The sequence below is a fragment of the Lepidochelys olivacea genome, assembly GCF_965140295.1.
Source record: "Lepidochelys olivacea isolate rLepOli2 genome assembly, chromosome: 16".
Lineage (NCBI taxonomy): Eukaryota > Metazoa > Chordata > Testudines > Cheloniidae > Lepidochelys > Lepidochelys olivacea.
In genome coordinates this window covers 21,911,227-21,928,364 of record NC_140426.1, presented here as the reverse complement: position 1 = coordinate 21,928,364, position 17,138 = coordinate 21,911,227, and the positions used below count along the sequence as shown (strand labels likewise).

Here is a 17,138-nt window from a genome sequence, read left to right as displayed (position 1 = left end):
AGCTGCACCCAAAGCCTCCCTTGACCTCTATAATGTAGTCAGCAGTCCCTTCTATGATGGAGGAGCCCAGGCCAAGATTTTGGGAGACCTGGGCAGTAACCGTAGATTGCCCAGCCTGTATAGTCACTCTGGGGCGCTCCAGAGAACCACGTGGTCTGTGGCTGGCCATCCCAACAAAGTGTGTACATGTGTGTGTGTGTGTGTGTGTGTACACCGCTGCAGTCAGTGTTGTTGGCCATAGTTTGTGAGAGCTGCCCTACAGATGTGGTAGGAACAATTCAACCCGCAAACACACAAGGGAAATGAAAAGACATTGGAGTGAAAGGCCCGATTAGCATTCACACAACATCTGGTCGCCATTAAAAACCTAAATTCAGGTATAAGCTCATCGGAGAAACGGGAACCACTCTCAATAATTAGAGAGCCCAGAGCCCCACTTCGCTACACACCCATCCATCTTGCAGGCTCCAAGAAGTCAGCAGTTAATTTTAAAAAATATGCCGTTTCCTGGTAGAAAACCACTCTTGGGGCCTATAATCAAATAAGCGCTAACTAGAGCCAGCCAGCTTTGCTGGAGCGTTTGGTTGGCAGCTGTTCTCAGTGAGCTATTGTGAAATGTGGGGAACAGAGGAAATGCAGTTCCTAATTCCTTTGTGCAATGAAGAAGCTTTAATATTTTTAAATAGCTGCCTCATGGGACAACGTTACCATCCTCCAGCTTTGCCCCCGTTGAGTCACTGCAGCCCTGAGGCGTGCTGCAGCAGGTTTCTGGTTACCAGGTTTTCTGCTTCAGCCATGCCAGCTGTCCCGCTTTACCAAGCCACTCTACTGGGTTCTGCTTTCTGATGGCTTCAAGCATAGGCACTGGGCAACATGCCTACGGTAACACCGCTGCATCTGCAGATGCCATTCCATTTGATCGCAGCTGGGTGGGGCTAACATGCTAGTCACCATCTCTCTGACTTAGGCCAGGTCTAAACTACAAAATGAAGTTGCCCTACCTTAGGTGGACAGCCGCCACAGTAATGACATCGCTTGTGCGCGTCTACATTGTGCTCCTTGTGTCGGCGGTGTGGATCCTCACCAGGAGCGCTTGTATCCGTCGTACTGTTAGCGTGGGGGCATTGTGGGATAGCGCCTGAAAGCCAGTAACAGTCGATGTCAGCAGCGCGGTGTCTACACTGACACTGTGCCAACCTACGTACTTCGACCTTGACTCTTGGCTGCTTGTGGAGGTGGTTATTATTAAGGCGGTTATGTGGGGCGGGAGCAACATTTAAGTGTAGATGCTTCCATAGTTAGGTCAACGTCAGCTGCCTTGCCTCGACCTAGCTCTGTAGTGTAGGCCAGGCCTTAGATTGCACTGAGGTCAGTTTGCCTCTCAGTGCCTCTGCTCGCCTCTTGATGTCCCCGGCACTTGCTCTAAACAGGTCTTGTATATGTGTTTTATAGCCCTACCTTATCTCTGCGAATGGGGCTGTGTTTACCTGTCTCACAAGGGGTTTGGTGAGGCTTCACCACCTAGTGTTTTCAAAGAGCTCAGGAGCCTCAGATATAAGGTGCCATCTTTGTGTCCTGTGGCTGTACAGGGCCTAGCACAATGGGACCCTGCTCCATGACTGGGGCTCCAAGAAGGTACCGCAACACAAATAATAATGAATTGCCCTACCTAGGATCTCTGTGAACCACAAGCATATTTTTCTACCCCATTCGCTTAGGCCACCTGTGGAAGGAGATCTTGTGATGAACAGCGAAGTAAGACAAGCAAGCCAGTAACAGGAGGGTTTTGGGGAGGGAGAAGGAGGTGATGCTTAGATCAAAACACAGTGAAACCTCTTTTCTGCCTTGTCCTCACTGCTAATAAAGGAGTATCTTTTTTTGACTCAGCGCTCACTCGCATTCGCTACTATCTGTGATGCTTCCCAGGGTTGTGAGGCATCTTGCTACCGCCTGCCCTTAGCGTGGGTCTTGTCTGTGGCTGTTGGTGGTCAGCTCCCTGCCTCACCAGCCTCTGGGAACTCAACCACTGCCTCCCAGGCATCTCCCTCTCAGTACAGGTTAGTGATAGGCACACACCAACCCCTAAGCATCCCTCTGGAGCATTCCCAATAAAAGAAAATCATAACATGCTTTCTAGAGCCTAAATGTAACACACTAGCCATTCCCTTCTCTCCTATAGCATCGCTTACCCCAAATCCTTTTCCCAGTGTTTTCAGATGTCCGAGATCCCCATTTCATAATGTCTAGCCCGCTGACAGCTGGTCTTCATAGGCTGAAGGATGCTTGGGTGTTTCTCTGCACCCCCAAATAGATAGACCAGACCTTTGATCTTCACCTGAAAATAGGGTTTCTCCTGCCCTCTGTTCACCTTTTCCTGTTAATTTTCATCGGAATTCTCTGTAAATTCTTCATTAGCATTTGACTCAGTATGTTAATAGACTTCTGTTGTGAGACACACAATATCCATTGGTCTACCAGGGAGATAAGGGTCTCCCGCCTTCTGTCTGCAGAAGTTTGTCTCCAGACACGCTACCTTTGAGTGACCTGCCTTTAATTACATAATTTCCAGCATATATGCATCGCACCTCAGGTATTTTCCATACGTATATCTCACAATGATTATGATGACAGGTGTGACCTTACGTGCCATTCTTCTGGTGAACCTCTGGGGATCCTGGTACCTGTATGTACTCCTGTGCCTTCTGGCAATCAACATCAAGAGGTCCTTGTGTTATATTATCTTAAGGCAAAAACACAATAGGGATAAGGTGCTTCAGTTTTACCATGAGGTACACTAGGTGAGACCAACTCCAGGCAGGAGTAGAGTGCTGACTTTGTCTAATTTACTTCACGGTAACACTGAAGTGCCTTGTCCTCACTGTGTTTTTACCTCTGGATAGCTTACCTACTTTAGTTGCCCTGAGATAAAATTTCAGCATTGTTAGCAGTGAAGAATTGGACTGGAAGCCTGGGGGACTGTGGTTTCTAAAGACAGAAGTGGCCTATTGAAAGTGGCCTATAGTGCAGGCTTCGGAGTTGGCTGTACCAAACGGGCAGAATAAGGGGCCAGTAAAGCTGATGGAGCGAGCAACTGTGGGCTGGTAGGGATGGAAGCTTGTTGGTTCCTGTAAGAGCAACAGAGCTGGCAGCCATTCCTGCCAACATTGACTGTGTGCTTGTCACCATCTGTCATGAAAATGTATTGCCCACATCAGACCTACTCGTAGAGATTGGTGAGGATGTGTGTGTTGCGTGTATAACCTGTCATATCGCAGCTGATTCAGCATCAGGAAACAGTCATTTATTTTCCAGTAAGCCTCTGGCACAGAGGCACATTTTAGAGATGAGCAGGGAATTGTTTTGGGGATTGTATCTGACTATAAAATACAGGAGGCTCTCAGATTTTATTTGTTTACTGAGCACACGTTTTGTAGCACAAAAGCAGGAATATAATCCGTTGTTGCCAAAGCATCTGATAACACTCTGAAGATCAATGTGGAATTAGCATCATGTAGAAGGCCCGTTCTCTATCCCATTTGCCAAATGCGTCTGTCAGAGCTGGATGAGATAAGGGGGAATTGGCCTAGCAAGCCAATGAGCAGTCATCTCATGGCCTAAGGAGGTGGTGTTCCATGGTGTAAACACAGATGGAGCAGATTCTCTCTTGGAACCTTGAAATTCTGTGTGTTCTCCCAGGTGTGTCCTGACCTGTGAAGTCTATTGAAGAAACTGAGTTTCTGTGTGGCTTTTTTTTTAAACTATAAGACACTACTTTGCTGCAGCACAGGGGTGATTTTAAGGCTCCAGGACTTTGGGCTGTGGTTTGCAGTGGTGTCCTTCACTGAGGCCCCAATCCTCCAAAATACATGCTTAATTTTAGGCATATGAGTAGTCCACTGATTTATACATGCATTTAAATACTTTGCTAGTTAAAGGCCTACTTAGGGGGACATTATCTTGCTTATGACAAAGGGGAACGCAAATGACTATTGCTTATGACAAAGGGAAACGCAAATGGATGTGCTTGCAAATGCTGCAGGCGTGATTCTGGTGGCTTGTTTAAAATTAGTTCCCCAAAAAACTGAAGGCAAGTTGTGTGGCCAAGAAGCTAATGAATATCTAAGGACTGGAGTTGCTCAAAAAATGGACCAACTGTTGTTGGTCAAAGAGAATAGAAGATAGACAAGCTGGGTGAGGTACTAATAGCCTGGGGCCAACACATCTACACCAACGCTGCAGAACGGTGTCTTGGTCAGTGACCAAGGGAAAGGAAAAGATGCTCTGCCCCAGATCAATGCACAATCCCAAGCTCCAATCCCCCAGGGATTGTGGGTGGGGCTTGGGTAGAGTCCCATCAAGTTTCCTTTTCACCTGGCCACTGACCAAGACACTGTCCTGCTTCAATGAAGCAGAAATGTAAAGCACACAAGCCAGTTTTTGATTGCTGCAGACCCCAGAGTAGCTCCTTTGAAATCAGTGGAGTTATTCCAGATGAAAGAGGTTGCCACGAGATCCAAATCCAGCCGTGGGGCTCTTTAATGCACCAGTTCAATAAGTGTCAGTCATTCAAGCTCTGGAACCTGCCCACCCAGATAGAAGGCAGTTGCTAAAATCCATTCCTCTGGGGGGCTAGGATGGGGGCAGAAAGAAGGCGCTGTGCAAACCTGGTTCTAAACAAACACTGAGTCATCTGTCAAGGCTGTCAGCTCTCTCTACCGTAGCTGGCTGCCTGGAGCTAGCTTTGCACACAGTTGGGGATGCAATTAAAAAAAAGAAAAAAAAGTAACAGCTCAAAACATGTGATTAGAATTTTTTTTAAAAAATGTACCAATTAAAGCGGTGAGTGTTATTGAGGGTGGAACTGCTCTTCAAAGGCTCCCAGCAGCCTGCTCATAGTAGAGGCTGTTTGTGAATTCAGCCTTTCCAAAATGCCCTGGATTAAGATAGACAGGCTCCTCCAGCGCACTAAATCCTTATGGAAGTTCTGTCGTTCCTGTGTGTTGCCAGCTTCCTCTGCCCACAGACCGTATAGGCTAAGGTAAGGAGCTGTCGAGGGACATTGGTGTCACCCATCTCGTTCTTGCCGTCGCTTTTATCTGGGTTCCTCAGGTGTATTTCAGAGTGACGCCTGCTTTTGTTCTGTGTCTTTCGTATCTTCTCTCCACCCACCCATGTGGGCTGCTCGTAGGGGTCTTCCTCTGTTCGATACGAATGTCTGCATGGGGCAGTGGTTGTAAAAGGACCCTTCCTGGCTTCATGCAGTTATTTAATCTAGACTGCCAAATCCATCCTATATATGAACCAACCTTAGAGTAAGGGGTATGGGCCAGTGCTTTAAGTCCTCTAGAAAAGGCTGTATTCTGTATGAAATCACTGTAATTCACCACGGGAGTTTTATAGAGGGGAGCTTAAGGTATGTAAAATAGCTTTGTGGAAGTGTCTTTGATGTCCATTCTTGGAGACCCATGACCACTGCAGCCACTGAGCGTGCTTCCGGCAGGCAAGTAATAAACAATGATTGTTAAACCTGGGGTTTGAACCATACACAGCTTCTGTCATGCCCAGGGCATCCCGCAGATGCAGGGAGATGGGAAAAGAAATAGACAAAGCTTGAGAGTGAGAGACAGCCTTAGGACCCAGTTTGAATTGGGACTCAATTGGAAAAGATGAATCCTTGTTCTAAAGCACCGTGGCACGGCGTATGATAAAGAGCAGACATGGCTACTGCTTAGACACAGCAGCTGAGTATTACTACGTACAGCATGTTTGTTCCTGCTTAACAACCACCTAAATTAGAGAGGATCCTTTGCTGCTTGGCTGCTCTGTTACTGTCTATTTGCTCTTCTGAAGAGCAGGATTAAAGATTTATTGTTAGGAGCAGTCTTAATATTCCTTTTATTTGGAGCCCTGTAAAATCCTGAGGTGACCACAGCATTTGCACTAGCAACCTTAGGAAAGCTCTTAGGAATGATCTCCAGTTAATCCACTTTTTAGCCATGCTGGTAATACTGAACTACAGCTATGAAATGTCCAGTCCAGGCTGTTTTCATTCTGATATATGTCCCCAGAGCAATATTCAGTTGTTGGCATCCCCAATCTGGCTTTAGATCTCTCCATTTTTACAGGCCATGTAGATTATTTTCAGGATCTACCACTCCCTGGGCCAGAGGCATTTGTGGAAGGCTGCATGTTCAATCCCTGAGAGGGGAGGGAGTGTCTGCCATTGCATAATAGCCATTGCAGCAGATTAAGGAGAGGCATTACTGAGGCCTGAGGGAAATCCTAGCTATCCTAGAAATAGGAAGGGAGACAGCGTTGTCAGTTCTCACCATATTTGGTGTTTTTCTTGAAGTCTCAGCTCCTGGAGTCACGTGATTTACATGAGAAACTTCCATCTAAAAGGAATGTATGTTTCTGCTTCTGAAGAAAACGTGAAAACACAACCCCCAAAAATTTAAACACCAGAAGGCAAATAAAAACCCCACAATTTAAAAAAAAAAATCTCAGGATTGTCTTAATCATAATTCTGGGGGCCTGACATGTGATATTGGGGTTTGGGAGAGTAATAGGGTTGCTTAGGGTTCTCACTAGGCCCTGGAAGGCTCCCTAGGAAAAAAAATAGATGCCCATGGGACTGTCACCTGTGGACATGCAGGACAGAGCCTGTTTTTGCAGGCTTGTGTAAAGATACCAAGCGCTGGTCTCCAAGGCCAGACTTTCAGAACTAAGTGATTATCTACCCTAGGGATTTTTGCACCAGTAATGCTATGCTTTCACTGTCCCAGTGCAAATCCCTTCATGTAGGAGCCCTGCACTGGTGTAAAAGGTGACTTGCCACCATTCATTTTATCTTTGGGTGCTCGTGCAACACATGGACACACTAGAGCTTTCCATCAGAGCAGATATCTCAGCCTAGCTACACCAGTACAAAAATCCCCACTGTAGGCTGACGCCAAAAGGTCTTGAGAAAAACACTTGAGAATCCTCCTAGTTACATCACATGCTGCTTTTCTGCAAGAACTGAAACGGTGTTGCACTAGAGTGCCAGGATATGCCATTCAACTAGTGGCTACACAATATGGGCTTCCAAAGTAGCATAAAACAGGCAGTGGGTTTGCGAAGTCGGCTGTTTCTATTGGGTCAGCAAAACAGCATAATTCTTGTCTTGCCCGTTTACTGTCCTGCTGCAAGACCGTGGTTGAGCCTTCTGTTGGGAGCCCTGCCACATTTCAATTTATGGGCTTACAAATTAAAATATATGGCCTTTATAGATCTTTTTTTCCCATAATGTCATAAAAAATGAAAACCAGGATTTTATGCTCTGCTGCTGACCTTAGATTGTCATCGGTCCAGCTCCGAGTCTGCAAGGATCGGCTTCGTTTAAGAAAAAAGAAAACAATAAAACTCTTGGCACAGAGTTCTTGGGAAAAAGTTTCCCACCATTACTAACACCTTTGCAGCTCCTCTGGTGGGAGCACTAGCGTGGGCTGGCCAAAGGTATTTTAAACTCCACCTTGTCTAATCCTGCTCAGAGCAAGTCGAGCTAATGCTAGGCCTTGTCTACACTAGGTAACCCATTGTTGCTTGCATTAGTGGAGCTGCTCTAGTTTTAGCAACATGGGAAAAATTTACCCAGATAACCTGGCTGTACACAAGGCTACTGCGTTTTCTTTGGCTTGGAGTCTCCTAGGAACACGATGCATTGTCACAGCTTGGACTTGTTTGCCAGTCTGAGTCTGACTTTGCCTAGAGAACCAGCAGAGCTGTGTCCTCGGGTGCTGGCTTCTAAACTGGATAGGCTGGTGTATTCAATTCCGAACTCCTTGGAAACTACATTTCCTGGGTTTGAAATAGGGGAAAAGCCTGTTCTTGGAGAAATCCAACTGGGTGTTTTTTAGATCTGCAACAGCCCAGGAGAACTCTGTGATTTGTCTGTGTTTGGAGTGTAACCAACAACCGGGGTATAAAGGCAGCTTTTATTATAAACAAAGCACATCTGGTCTTCGGGTTTGTTTTAGAATTTTATCACCCCAAAATTTCAGGGAGCACTCGATGATGCCTTTAACAGCCCTGAAAGTGTAAGACGGGTGCAGCTCACGGAGGCGATGCATCTGCTGTACCGCAGCTATGCCAGGGAAAATCTGTCATAGCCTGCAGCCTTCCTACCATTCCAGACCTGAGCTGCTCCTGCATGGCTGCTGCTGGGAACGCTGAACTGTCTGGAGGGGTTTTATTTGTTTGTTTTTGTGACCTGCATAAACCACCAGCTCCATTTGCACTTACAAAACCCAAAGGATCAACTGAAGGGGTAATAATAGGCAATTGAAGGTGTGCTTTGGCTGGGAACGCATGAGTGGTATCGGCCTCCCAGTTTGCATTAGCTGCCTGGCAGGTTGAGGAAGGCACTTACTTGTCATTCTGGGCTCTCTGAGTCTATTACTCTTGCTCACTCTGCAATGTGAAGCAAAGGAATCTCAAGTTGAATCAAGGTCTCAGCCAAACCCCTTTCAATGATCCTGATAGAGAGCAAGCAACTGCAACTCCCATTGATCTCCAGGGGGTTCGTGACTGCCCAGCACCTCTCTGGATCAGGCCCCAACTGACCCAGAAGAATGTTCTCTGAGGGGTGTGTTTTCAAAAGGATTCTACAGGTCTCAGTTGGCCTGAAATATTTAGCAGCGCTGGAGCTGAAGAAAAGCAGATGAGACAGAAAGGGAACAGAATCAGATTGGCTGCAAGTCGCTGGCAAGTCTAGTCTGTGAAAAGACTCTGGCAGTATCTCCTCATCCCATCCTGCCCATGCTAATCGGAGCTGTCCATCACTGCGGCTCTGCCCTGCGGCTGTGTGGTTAGCATGTGTAGGAGGAAGGCTGAGCACTCGCCAGCCCAGTAATACCCTTTCTGAAAGCCTGGGGCAGAGGGGAAAAACCAACTCAGATTCTCTTAAAGAAACCGTGTGGGCTACTAGGGCAGACAAGGTCAGCTTGACCTGCCCTGATGGAGTTAGATACAATACGAGCCTTAGACATTGGTGTAAATTGGTACCACCTTTTTAGGTAGCTGATTCAGTTCCCTTGTTCAGCGGTCACGGAGACGGAGTCCATGGCTCTGAACAGATGTAGCATGCTCGGTGTGGCTGGGGCAGAGCAGGGGTATTGCAGAAGAGGGGATTTCCAGGTGAGCTAGAATGTGGAAAGACTGGCCCCTCAGCCTATTCCTCTGTGTTTCTGGGAACAAGAAAAAATCCTTTTCAATTGGCTTGTGGGAAAGGTAAATCCCTTGAAGTCCCCAGCATGTGCAATTTCATAACAAGCCTGAATTTGTTGGTTGGCATTCACTGAGCTCAGCTGGTTCCTTTGTGTGGGGTGGGAAGGGAGGAAGAGAGGGGATGCCTGGAGGGGGGAGTTAGTTGTATGGCCTTGGTTATCAGTTGAAAACCAAACCTGTGTCCGCTTTCCTGTGAACTGATTTGAAGTGTTCAGACAATTAACACAGTTAGCATGGTTCAAGTCACAGCCGCAGTATTGGCCATGAGAAGGAGTGTTGGGCAGGAACCTGGTTCCCCGTCCTGTGACCATTTTTGAAAGTTCAAAAAATTTTACCCTCCTGAGTCAGGACAAGAAGTCAAAATCTCAGAACTGTTCCCCAGGTTCTGCTTTCCTGGTTTGGGTCCCTTGAAATGTTTTGTTTTGATCATTTTAAAACCTTTTATTTTGAGTCCAACCCTTTTTCCTTTTCTGTTTTTAACCTTTTACGTGGCCTAAATTAGCTTAAATTTCTAAATGAAAAGTCCTTTCAAACCAGAAAGCTGGGGGTTTTCATTTTGAAAATACATCAGTTTTTAAACCTTTTTTTCTTTTTCTTTTTCTTAGTCACTGGAACTGATCCCGTTTTGCAAACCATTTTGGTTTTGACAAATTGGCATTTTTCAGTGGAAAAAAACATTGTCTAACATTTCCCCACTGGCTCTAGTAAGATGTTTCCCTGCCTCCCGTATTTAGGAACATAGGACTTGCGAGATGGGATCAGACCCAAGGCCCATCTAGTCTTGTATTGTCTTTGAGAGTGACCACACCAGATGGTACAGAGGAAGGAGCAAGAATTTTGCAGTAGGCAGATGTGATGGGTAAGTGTGAAATATTATTCCATTCTCACTGGCTGAGACCTTCCCCAGTTTCTGGGGGATGATTTCGGTTTCTCTAGTGAAGGGACCACTGCATGCATAGCGGAGCTGCAAACACCAGTGTTTTTAAATGAAGGCTCAAAGTTTTGAGAATCCAGCCAAACCACCACAATCCGCACATTGATGTGGCCATAAACATGAAGTGGGCTCTGCTCTCAGGAAGAAAGAACCTTCTGGGACTGGAAACATAACCAGATGAGGAAGACACTTTCCAAATAATAAGTGTGCTGGCCAGACATGGGCCCAGGCTGCCGAATTGGACTCTGGACCCACATCCAGCTTCTCCTAACATTTATGAGCATTCAGAACTGCAAGGTGAGGCTCTAGATCTGAAGTTTGGGGTGTGCAGGTCCCTGGTTTTAGTCCCTAGTGTTAATACTGTAGGCCCAGTTATCAAATGAGGGTGCTGTACTAAAAAGATTAAATCTCATATTCAGGGCTTAATTACCAAATTTCACGTGTAGGCAGAGTGTGAATGTAAAGTACAATAGCTATTCTTGATTGACGCCAGTTGTGGGCACTGTTGTTCTGGAGTAAGAACATCCATATATGGAGTTAATCAGGAACAGTTAATCAAGAAGACCTATTCCAGAATAACTTCATGTAAACTAGACTTTATACACTTTATTCAGCGCTTTAAGAGTCAAACCCTGATCACATTGACGTAGTGGGAACTTTCCCATAGAGCCCTTACATGGAACTGAGGTGAGAGCCCTCTGCAGAGTGAATATTGATCCTTTTGGGTAAAAATTGCACTTCCCTTTTATGGGCTGGTCTCAGAATCCAAATACAGACCTGCACATCCTGCCTAAAACCTGCGTCTTTGATGAGTGGGCTCCCCAGCAGTAACAGCAGCCAGAAGTGCCCAGCTTTGAGCTGTGGGGCATATGTTAAAGACGCACACAAAAACAAAGAAAATGGCTTAATGTGCTCACTGACAATTATTCAATAATGGCAATTATTTCAGCTCCCCAGGAATGAAACCAGAGATTGGAAAAAAAGAAATCCCAGGTAAACTGAGGGTTGGGACATCCAGGGCAGTACATTAAAATGGTTTCACTCTTGTTAAATGCCCGTGGGCTTCTTTTTGTGCCTTGCTGGTTCATTTGGGCCATTAGGAAGTAGAGAATTTTAATAATCTGGCCAAATATATTTATTCTAAGATACAGGAAGTTTGGTGGAGTTTTCAAAACTGCTCAGCCTAACTCCGCTCTTTGAAACCAACGGGAGTTCTCCCAGTGGCCTCACTGGGGCAGAGTTACGCACACTGATCGCTTTTGAAAATCCACGGTATGCATCCGATGAAGTGAGCTGTAGCTCACGAAAGCTCATGCTCAAATAAATTGGTTAGTCTCTAAGGTGCCACAAGTACTCCTTTTCTTTTTTTGAAAATCCCTGCTGTAACTCATAGATTTCAAGGCCAGAAGGGACTGTTATGATCACCCAGTCTGTGCATAATAGAGGCCCGAGAAGCTCACCCGGGAACTCCTAAACCAAGCCCAAAGACATCCAGTCTTGATTTAAATTCTCCTAGAGGACAAACCTAGTGTTAAACGGAAAGACAAATAAATACAGCCTGGTGTGTGCCAAGGGACAGGAACTGTGCTCTTCCCAAGCTTAAAATTTGCCTTTTGAGATGCCCCATTAAATTCCAGTAGGAAGATTTCCCAAAGCATGGTTGTCCTATTACCCAAATTATCACTGCTGAATTTCTCAGCAGCTGCGCTCAAAGACAGTGGGTAAAATACTGGCCCCAGGAGTTTTGCCATTGATTTTAATGGACCCAGGATTTCACGCTGAAAATATAAGTCCAGTCTTCCAGGTAATCTCTTGCCTCCCCTGAAGGTAATGGTGATCTGTGTGGCTGAAAGATCTGCCAACTTGGATTCTATAGGAGGATTGGGACTTTAATAAATAAATTCTGTTGAAGATCAGATGGCTGAGCTTAGGCATCTCCCATTTAATGTTCACTATGGCTCCCTAATTTAAAAAAAAGAACAAACCAATGTGTAAACATTTTCAGTAATAACTGAGCCACATGCATGTCCCTGTTCACTGCTGGGTTTATATGTCTAAAATAAATAATCACTAAATCCACTATCTTCGTCTTATGTCGATTGAGCAGCCAGCAAATTGCCTACCAATACAATCCATCCGTTTACTTCTGCTGTGCATTGTACATTTCATTCAATTTATTTTATTGCGAAATGACATATTGCCTTAAAACAAAAACAAATATTTAAGACCGAGGGTGCACTGATGTAACAACCAAGGGAACATTACAATGCAAAGCTATTCACGCTCTCTGTCCTCTCTTGCCCTCTGGATGCTGGAAAGAGTCGGTCTGAGAAAAAGCTAAAGAAAATGCGACTTCATCTCTGGCAAAACCATCCCAGAGGCATTGTTTCCAGTCCAGTGCAATGGAACGAATTCCTTTGAGCGTACTGACACTGTAGACAAAATGTCCTAGGAACCCTTGCAAGCCTTCCCTCCCATTCTGAAATGCTCATTGAAGTAATTTAAAGTACCCTGTTTGAAAAAAAAATCCGCACCAAGGAGACAGAACAGTGCAACCCTCTCTCTGTCTGCTGCATGAGAGGAGTTAGAGAAGGGAATTGACCCATCAGGTCCATGAATCTGTCCCACCATAAATACAGGTATAGTTATCCTAACAAGGTACATATCAGGTGTAGAAGTGTTGCTACCCTTGACCTTAGTCAGTGGATATGAGGATGGGAGTGGGGTTTTAACTGTAGAAAAAGGAAATCCATATTAAACTCAGCAATCTGACTTTACCTCAATAGACTGCAAAACATGTAAAATACCTGCCAGTGTGTACCACTGGCCCCCCTACTTGAGGATAATAGTCTGCTTTTGACAGCTGAGGGTGTTACCCTTTATATTGAGTGGCAGAGGTTTGTGCTGTGGTGCTGAAGGTTCTGGGTTCACCCCCTGCCGCCAGCTCCCACAAGGTGTCATTACACATGCTTTTCAGAAGAGCTGATTCTCACTGGTTTGGAACGTAAGATTTCCTGTGCAGTTATTGGCTATTTCCCCATCTGTAAAATGAGGATGATAGTAATCACCTTTGCAGAATGCTTTGTGACCCTCAGATGGACGTAGCTCTAGAAGTGCCAGGTATTCTTCATTAGCTGCTGTGCCAAACCTCAGTGCTAAAACATGGCCTGAAACCTGCAAGCTTTCAGGTTTCATTGTAAGCTTGAAGCCTAGCCCAAGGATGGGGACATTCTGGGCGAGGCAGAGTCTGAATGGAGAGTCAGCTGCTGAAACTAAGCAGGGGAAGGTCTGTCCGAGTTTTGCTTTGAGGGGTGGGGTTTGTTGAATCCTGGCCCCTGAAGAAAACTTGGGAGGTGAGAGGTATGAGTTCTTGAGCACCAAAGCTGCAGAGAGGGCCCTGTCTGTGCTCTGAAATGTTGGCCTCTGACTCAGCTCTGTTAATAGCAGCGTAAATGCAATGAAATACAACCGCTGCCTGTGCTGTTGTTTGTTAGCAAATGTGCCATGGAAGTGAATGCCCTTTAAGTACTCTGGAGCTAATGGGGGATAGAAATCGACCAAAATGAGCACTGGTGAGCAGCAATCCCTCTCTCAATGAGGAAAGGAAGAGAGATGAAGCCTGCGTGAACACCTTGGGAGCTCTGCACTTTCCCTCTCCTGCAGCCTCTCACCTATTTCGCACACAGGGCTGCAATGAGCCTTGCCTCACTGTGTTACTTCCAGGAGCTGTGGCTTGAGCAAATGTTTTTCAGGCAGCGGCAAGCCAATTTGTGCAGCACGTGAGGACAATCGGAGGGAGCCCCTGCAAATGAAAGAGCAACAGATTTAAAAAATAACAAACAAACCCCACCCTGTCTCTTCCACATACACTCCCTGGTGCAGCTTCCATCTCCTGACATGCTTTAGGAAATATAATGCAGTGTCTGCCTCAGACAGCTGGTTGATTTGGCAGCTCAGAAGTACTGGGTGGAACAAAAACAGTTTAGTCTTGTGCCTTTCATTTCCATGTTCAATTGTAGATTCCTCCTCCCCTTCCTTTGAAGGTGACTGACTACTGCAGGCCAGGACTTAGGGAGCACCAATGTTTACATAGGGAGTTCGGGAGAAGCACATGGTCTCCGTGTGTTCAGAATCCTCAGCGTTTTCTATTCATCACAACTGAGTCCTGTCCTTTCTCTGCTATGAAGGTGAGCTGCTGCAGTGCCTTGGTTTTATTTTTTTCTTCCAAGAGCAGCAGGAGATTGTAAAGGGTTGAGCCATCACGCCATTTGTAAAAGCTTCCAGGACTTGCTTCTTGTCTATAGCAGGTGCAAGGCTTTTCCTGAAGAGAGACAGACCTCTACCCCTCCTGCAGCCAGCTCCTCCACCTTCTCTCTGGGCTGTGTTCAGAAGTGCTGTTAGTGACCCTTAGCTATGGATCAGGGTGGGTGCACTTGGGCATCCTAGATGCGTGGGCCTTATAGACAAGATATTTTCAAAAGAACTCTGTATCCGTTAGAGGCTAGATTGTCAAATGAGCTCAGCTCCCTTTCTAGGCACCTTTAATGAAGTGGCCAGAACGGACCCTGTGGGATAGAACACCGTCAATATCACAGACCCACGGTTCAGCCACGCGGCCTTTTTAGAGTAACTGTGCTGTGTTGTGGAGGGGCAGCATGCCCCGATCCCTGCCTCGTCTGGGCACTGGGACCTCCACCCTTGTCAACACCACTCTGTCATTTATTTACAGGGTTTTACTCTCTCCACCAATAAACAGCAGTTACCTTTACACTGTATCTCAGCTTTCTGCTTAGCTCTTTGTATGTCACAACTGTTCAAAGTACGAGATTGCACCCTTTCTGCACCCACAGCCAGGAATTGAACCCAGGAATCCACATTGCACTGGTGTCTCAGAAATAGTGTTTAAAGTGTGTGCCGTGTCCCCCTCTAGGGGCTGGTCCATGCAGAGCAGTGGTTTTCAACTGTGGTCCGCAGGCCCCTGGGGGTTCGCAGACTGTCTAAGGTTTCCAAAGGGGTCTGTGCCTCCATTCGAAATTTTTTAGGAATCCACAAATGGGAAAAAAGGTTGAAAACCACTGAAGTAGAGGAAACTAGCCTACTTTTGCAAGTAGTTGCCCTTTAGTTCAGGTAGAAGTGGTCTGTGCTGTGAATCTGAAGGGTTTAGACGCCAGTGACCATGCCTGTAACAAACAATAGAACGTGCTCATGTAATTAAAGACGAGCGTAGTGCATCCATGCAAGGGCAGAATTAAAACAGAACAAAGGGCACAAACCCTACACTCATTCCCTCAGTGGTGACCTTTCATTGCGAATGGTGTATAGTTTGGCATGAGAGATCTAAGTTCCAACTTGTGCATTTTGTGGCATGTGATCTTCATCCATCATGAGCCAATGTAGCTGAGCATGACACAGCCCGAGAGTTCGAGCATCTCTTATCTGAGCCTGGTAATTTGTCACGAATAGTTGGGATTTACTGCTCCTCTTGCGCAGGAACCATTTGAAAGCTGAGGGAGCAGATTACTGGTGGGATCTAATTCTCAGCTTGATTAGTTTCTTTAAAGGTGTGCTGCCCCTTTCATTGCTAATTCATCTATAATTAGACAAACCTGTGAATATCTGGTTAGGCTGAGCACTTTAGAACTTGCTCTGTGGTTGCTTAGAGAAGGCAGGATTTACACCAGCCCATAACAGATGCTGTGAAATATTTACTTTCATATAAAATTCAATACATTTCAATGCGGTGTCTTAAGTTTTTCATGCTGAAGCCATGAAAATCACATTAACAGGAACAAATACTAGTTCCTCAGAAAAGCTTTGTAGCCCTCGTATTCCCAGTGTATATGTTTCCAGTGCTATTAATCACGCCTATCTTTGATTCTTGCTTTATAACCACAGTAGCTCTGTTTGGAGTGTGCAATGGATCTGCTTAGAGCAGGGGTCGGCAACCTTTCAGAAGTGGCGGGCTGAGTCTTCATTCATTCACGCTAATTTAAGGTTTTGCGTGCCAGTCACACATTTTAATGTTTTTAGAAAGTCTCTTTCTATAAGTCTATAATATATAATTAAGCTATTGTTGTATGTAAAGTAAATAAGTTTTTTAAAATGTTTAAGAAGCTTCATTTAAAATTAAATTAAAATGCAGAGCCCCCTGGACCGGTGGCCAGGACCCGGGCAGTGTGAGTGCCGCTGAAAATTAGCTTGCGTGCCATAGGTTGCCTACCCCGGCTTACAGTAACGCACGACCTGAGTCGGCTGCTCATAACACTCACTTTCCCGTGCAGAAAGAAAAGGGTTAATGTGTTGCTACCCTAGCACTGTGTTGTCTCCCTGAGTGAGTTTTTTCTCACTGCAGTGAGAGCTGGTATTTAAGAGAACTGACTCCTAGCTCAGTGTGTGACATGGCTTTTTCGGAGTCGCTAGACAGGCATATTGGCTGCTAGGCATTCATTATGGATGAGGCATGACAAGCCAAGCAGCACCCAACAGGCAAGGTGGAGGTTTTGAATAAGGGACAGATTTTTAAAGGAGCTGAGCATCCAACAGGTCCCACTTACACACCTAAATGAGTCTGCCGAGAGTGGACTTGAGACTTGCCCTTCAATCAGAGAGTTGGACAGCTGGCTGTTCTATGCCTGGTTCTGCCACCAACTCACTGAAGGCAGAGCACAGCTCTGGGCCTCAGTTTCCCCATCTGTAAAGCGAGATGTTATGATTTTAAAGTGCTTTGTGATCCTCGGCTGGAAGCTGCTATGAAAATGCAAAGCATTATTTATTTGCAGTTGTGAAACCCCTGATAACTCAACTGGTTTAATAATAAAGTGTTATCAAACTATTATTATTCAAGGCTGATTGCAAACAGGGCCAGGAGATTGCACTGCTTTTATCCAAATTTTCTCTGCTTCGGTGAGATTTTTCCTTTCCTGAAGTGCTGTGGTGG

General features: G+C 45.7%; 1 protein-coding gene across 4 annotated transcripts in view; it reads left to right on the top strand.

Annotated features, from left to right (window-relative positions):
- GPSM1 (G protein signaling modulator 1) overlaps positions 1–17,138 on the top strand; it is a 144,845-nt gene that overhangs the window by 19,941 nt on the left and 107,766 nt on the right. The window contains exon 2 of one of the 4 annotated variants that reach the window (XM_084649702.1): positions 10,002–10,126. The exons of 2 other annotated variants lie outside the window; for them this stretch is intronic. Coding sequence is in view for 1 of the 2 variants with exons in the window: in XM_084649700.1 (XP_084505826.1) it covers positions 4,929–5,038 (110 nt within the window). In the remaining variant the exon portion in view is untranslated. Of the gene's footprint in view, positions 1–4,906; positions 5,039–10,001; positions 10,127–17,138 lie in introns of those variants that run through there. One more of the 4 variants, XM_084649700.1, reaches the window with a different exon arrangement.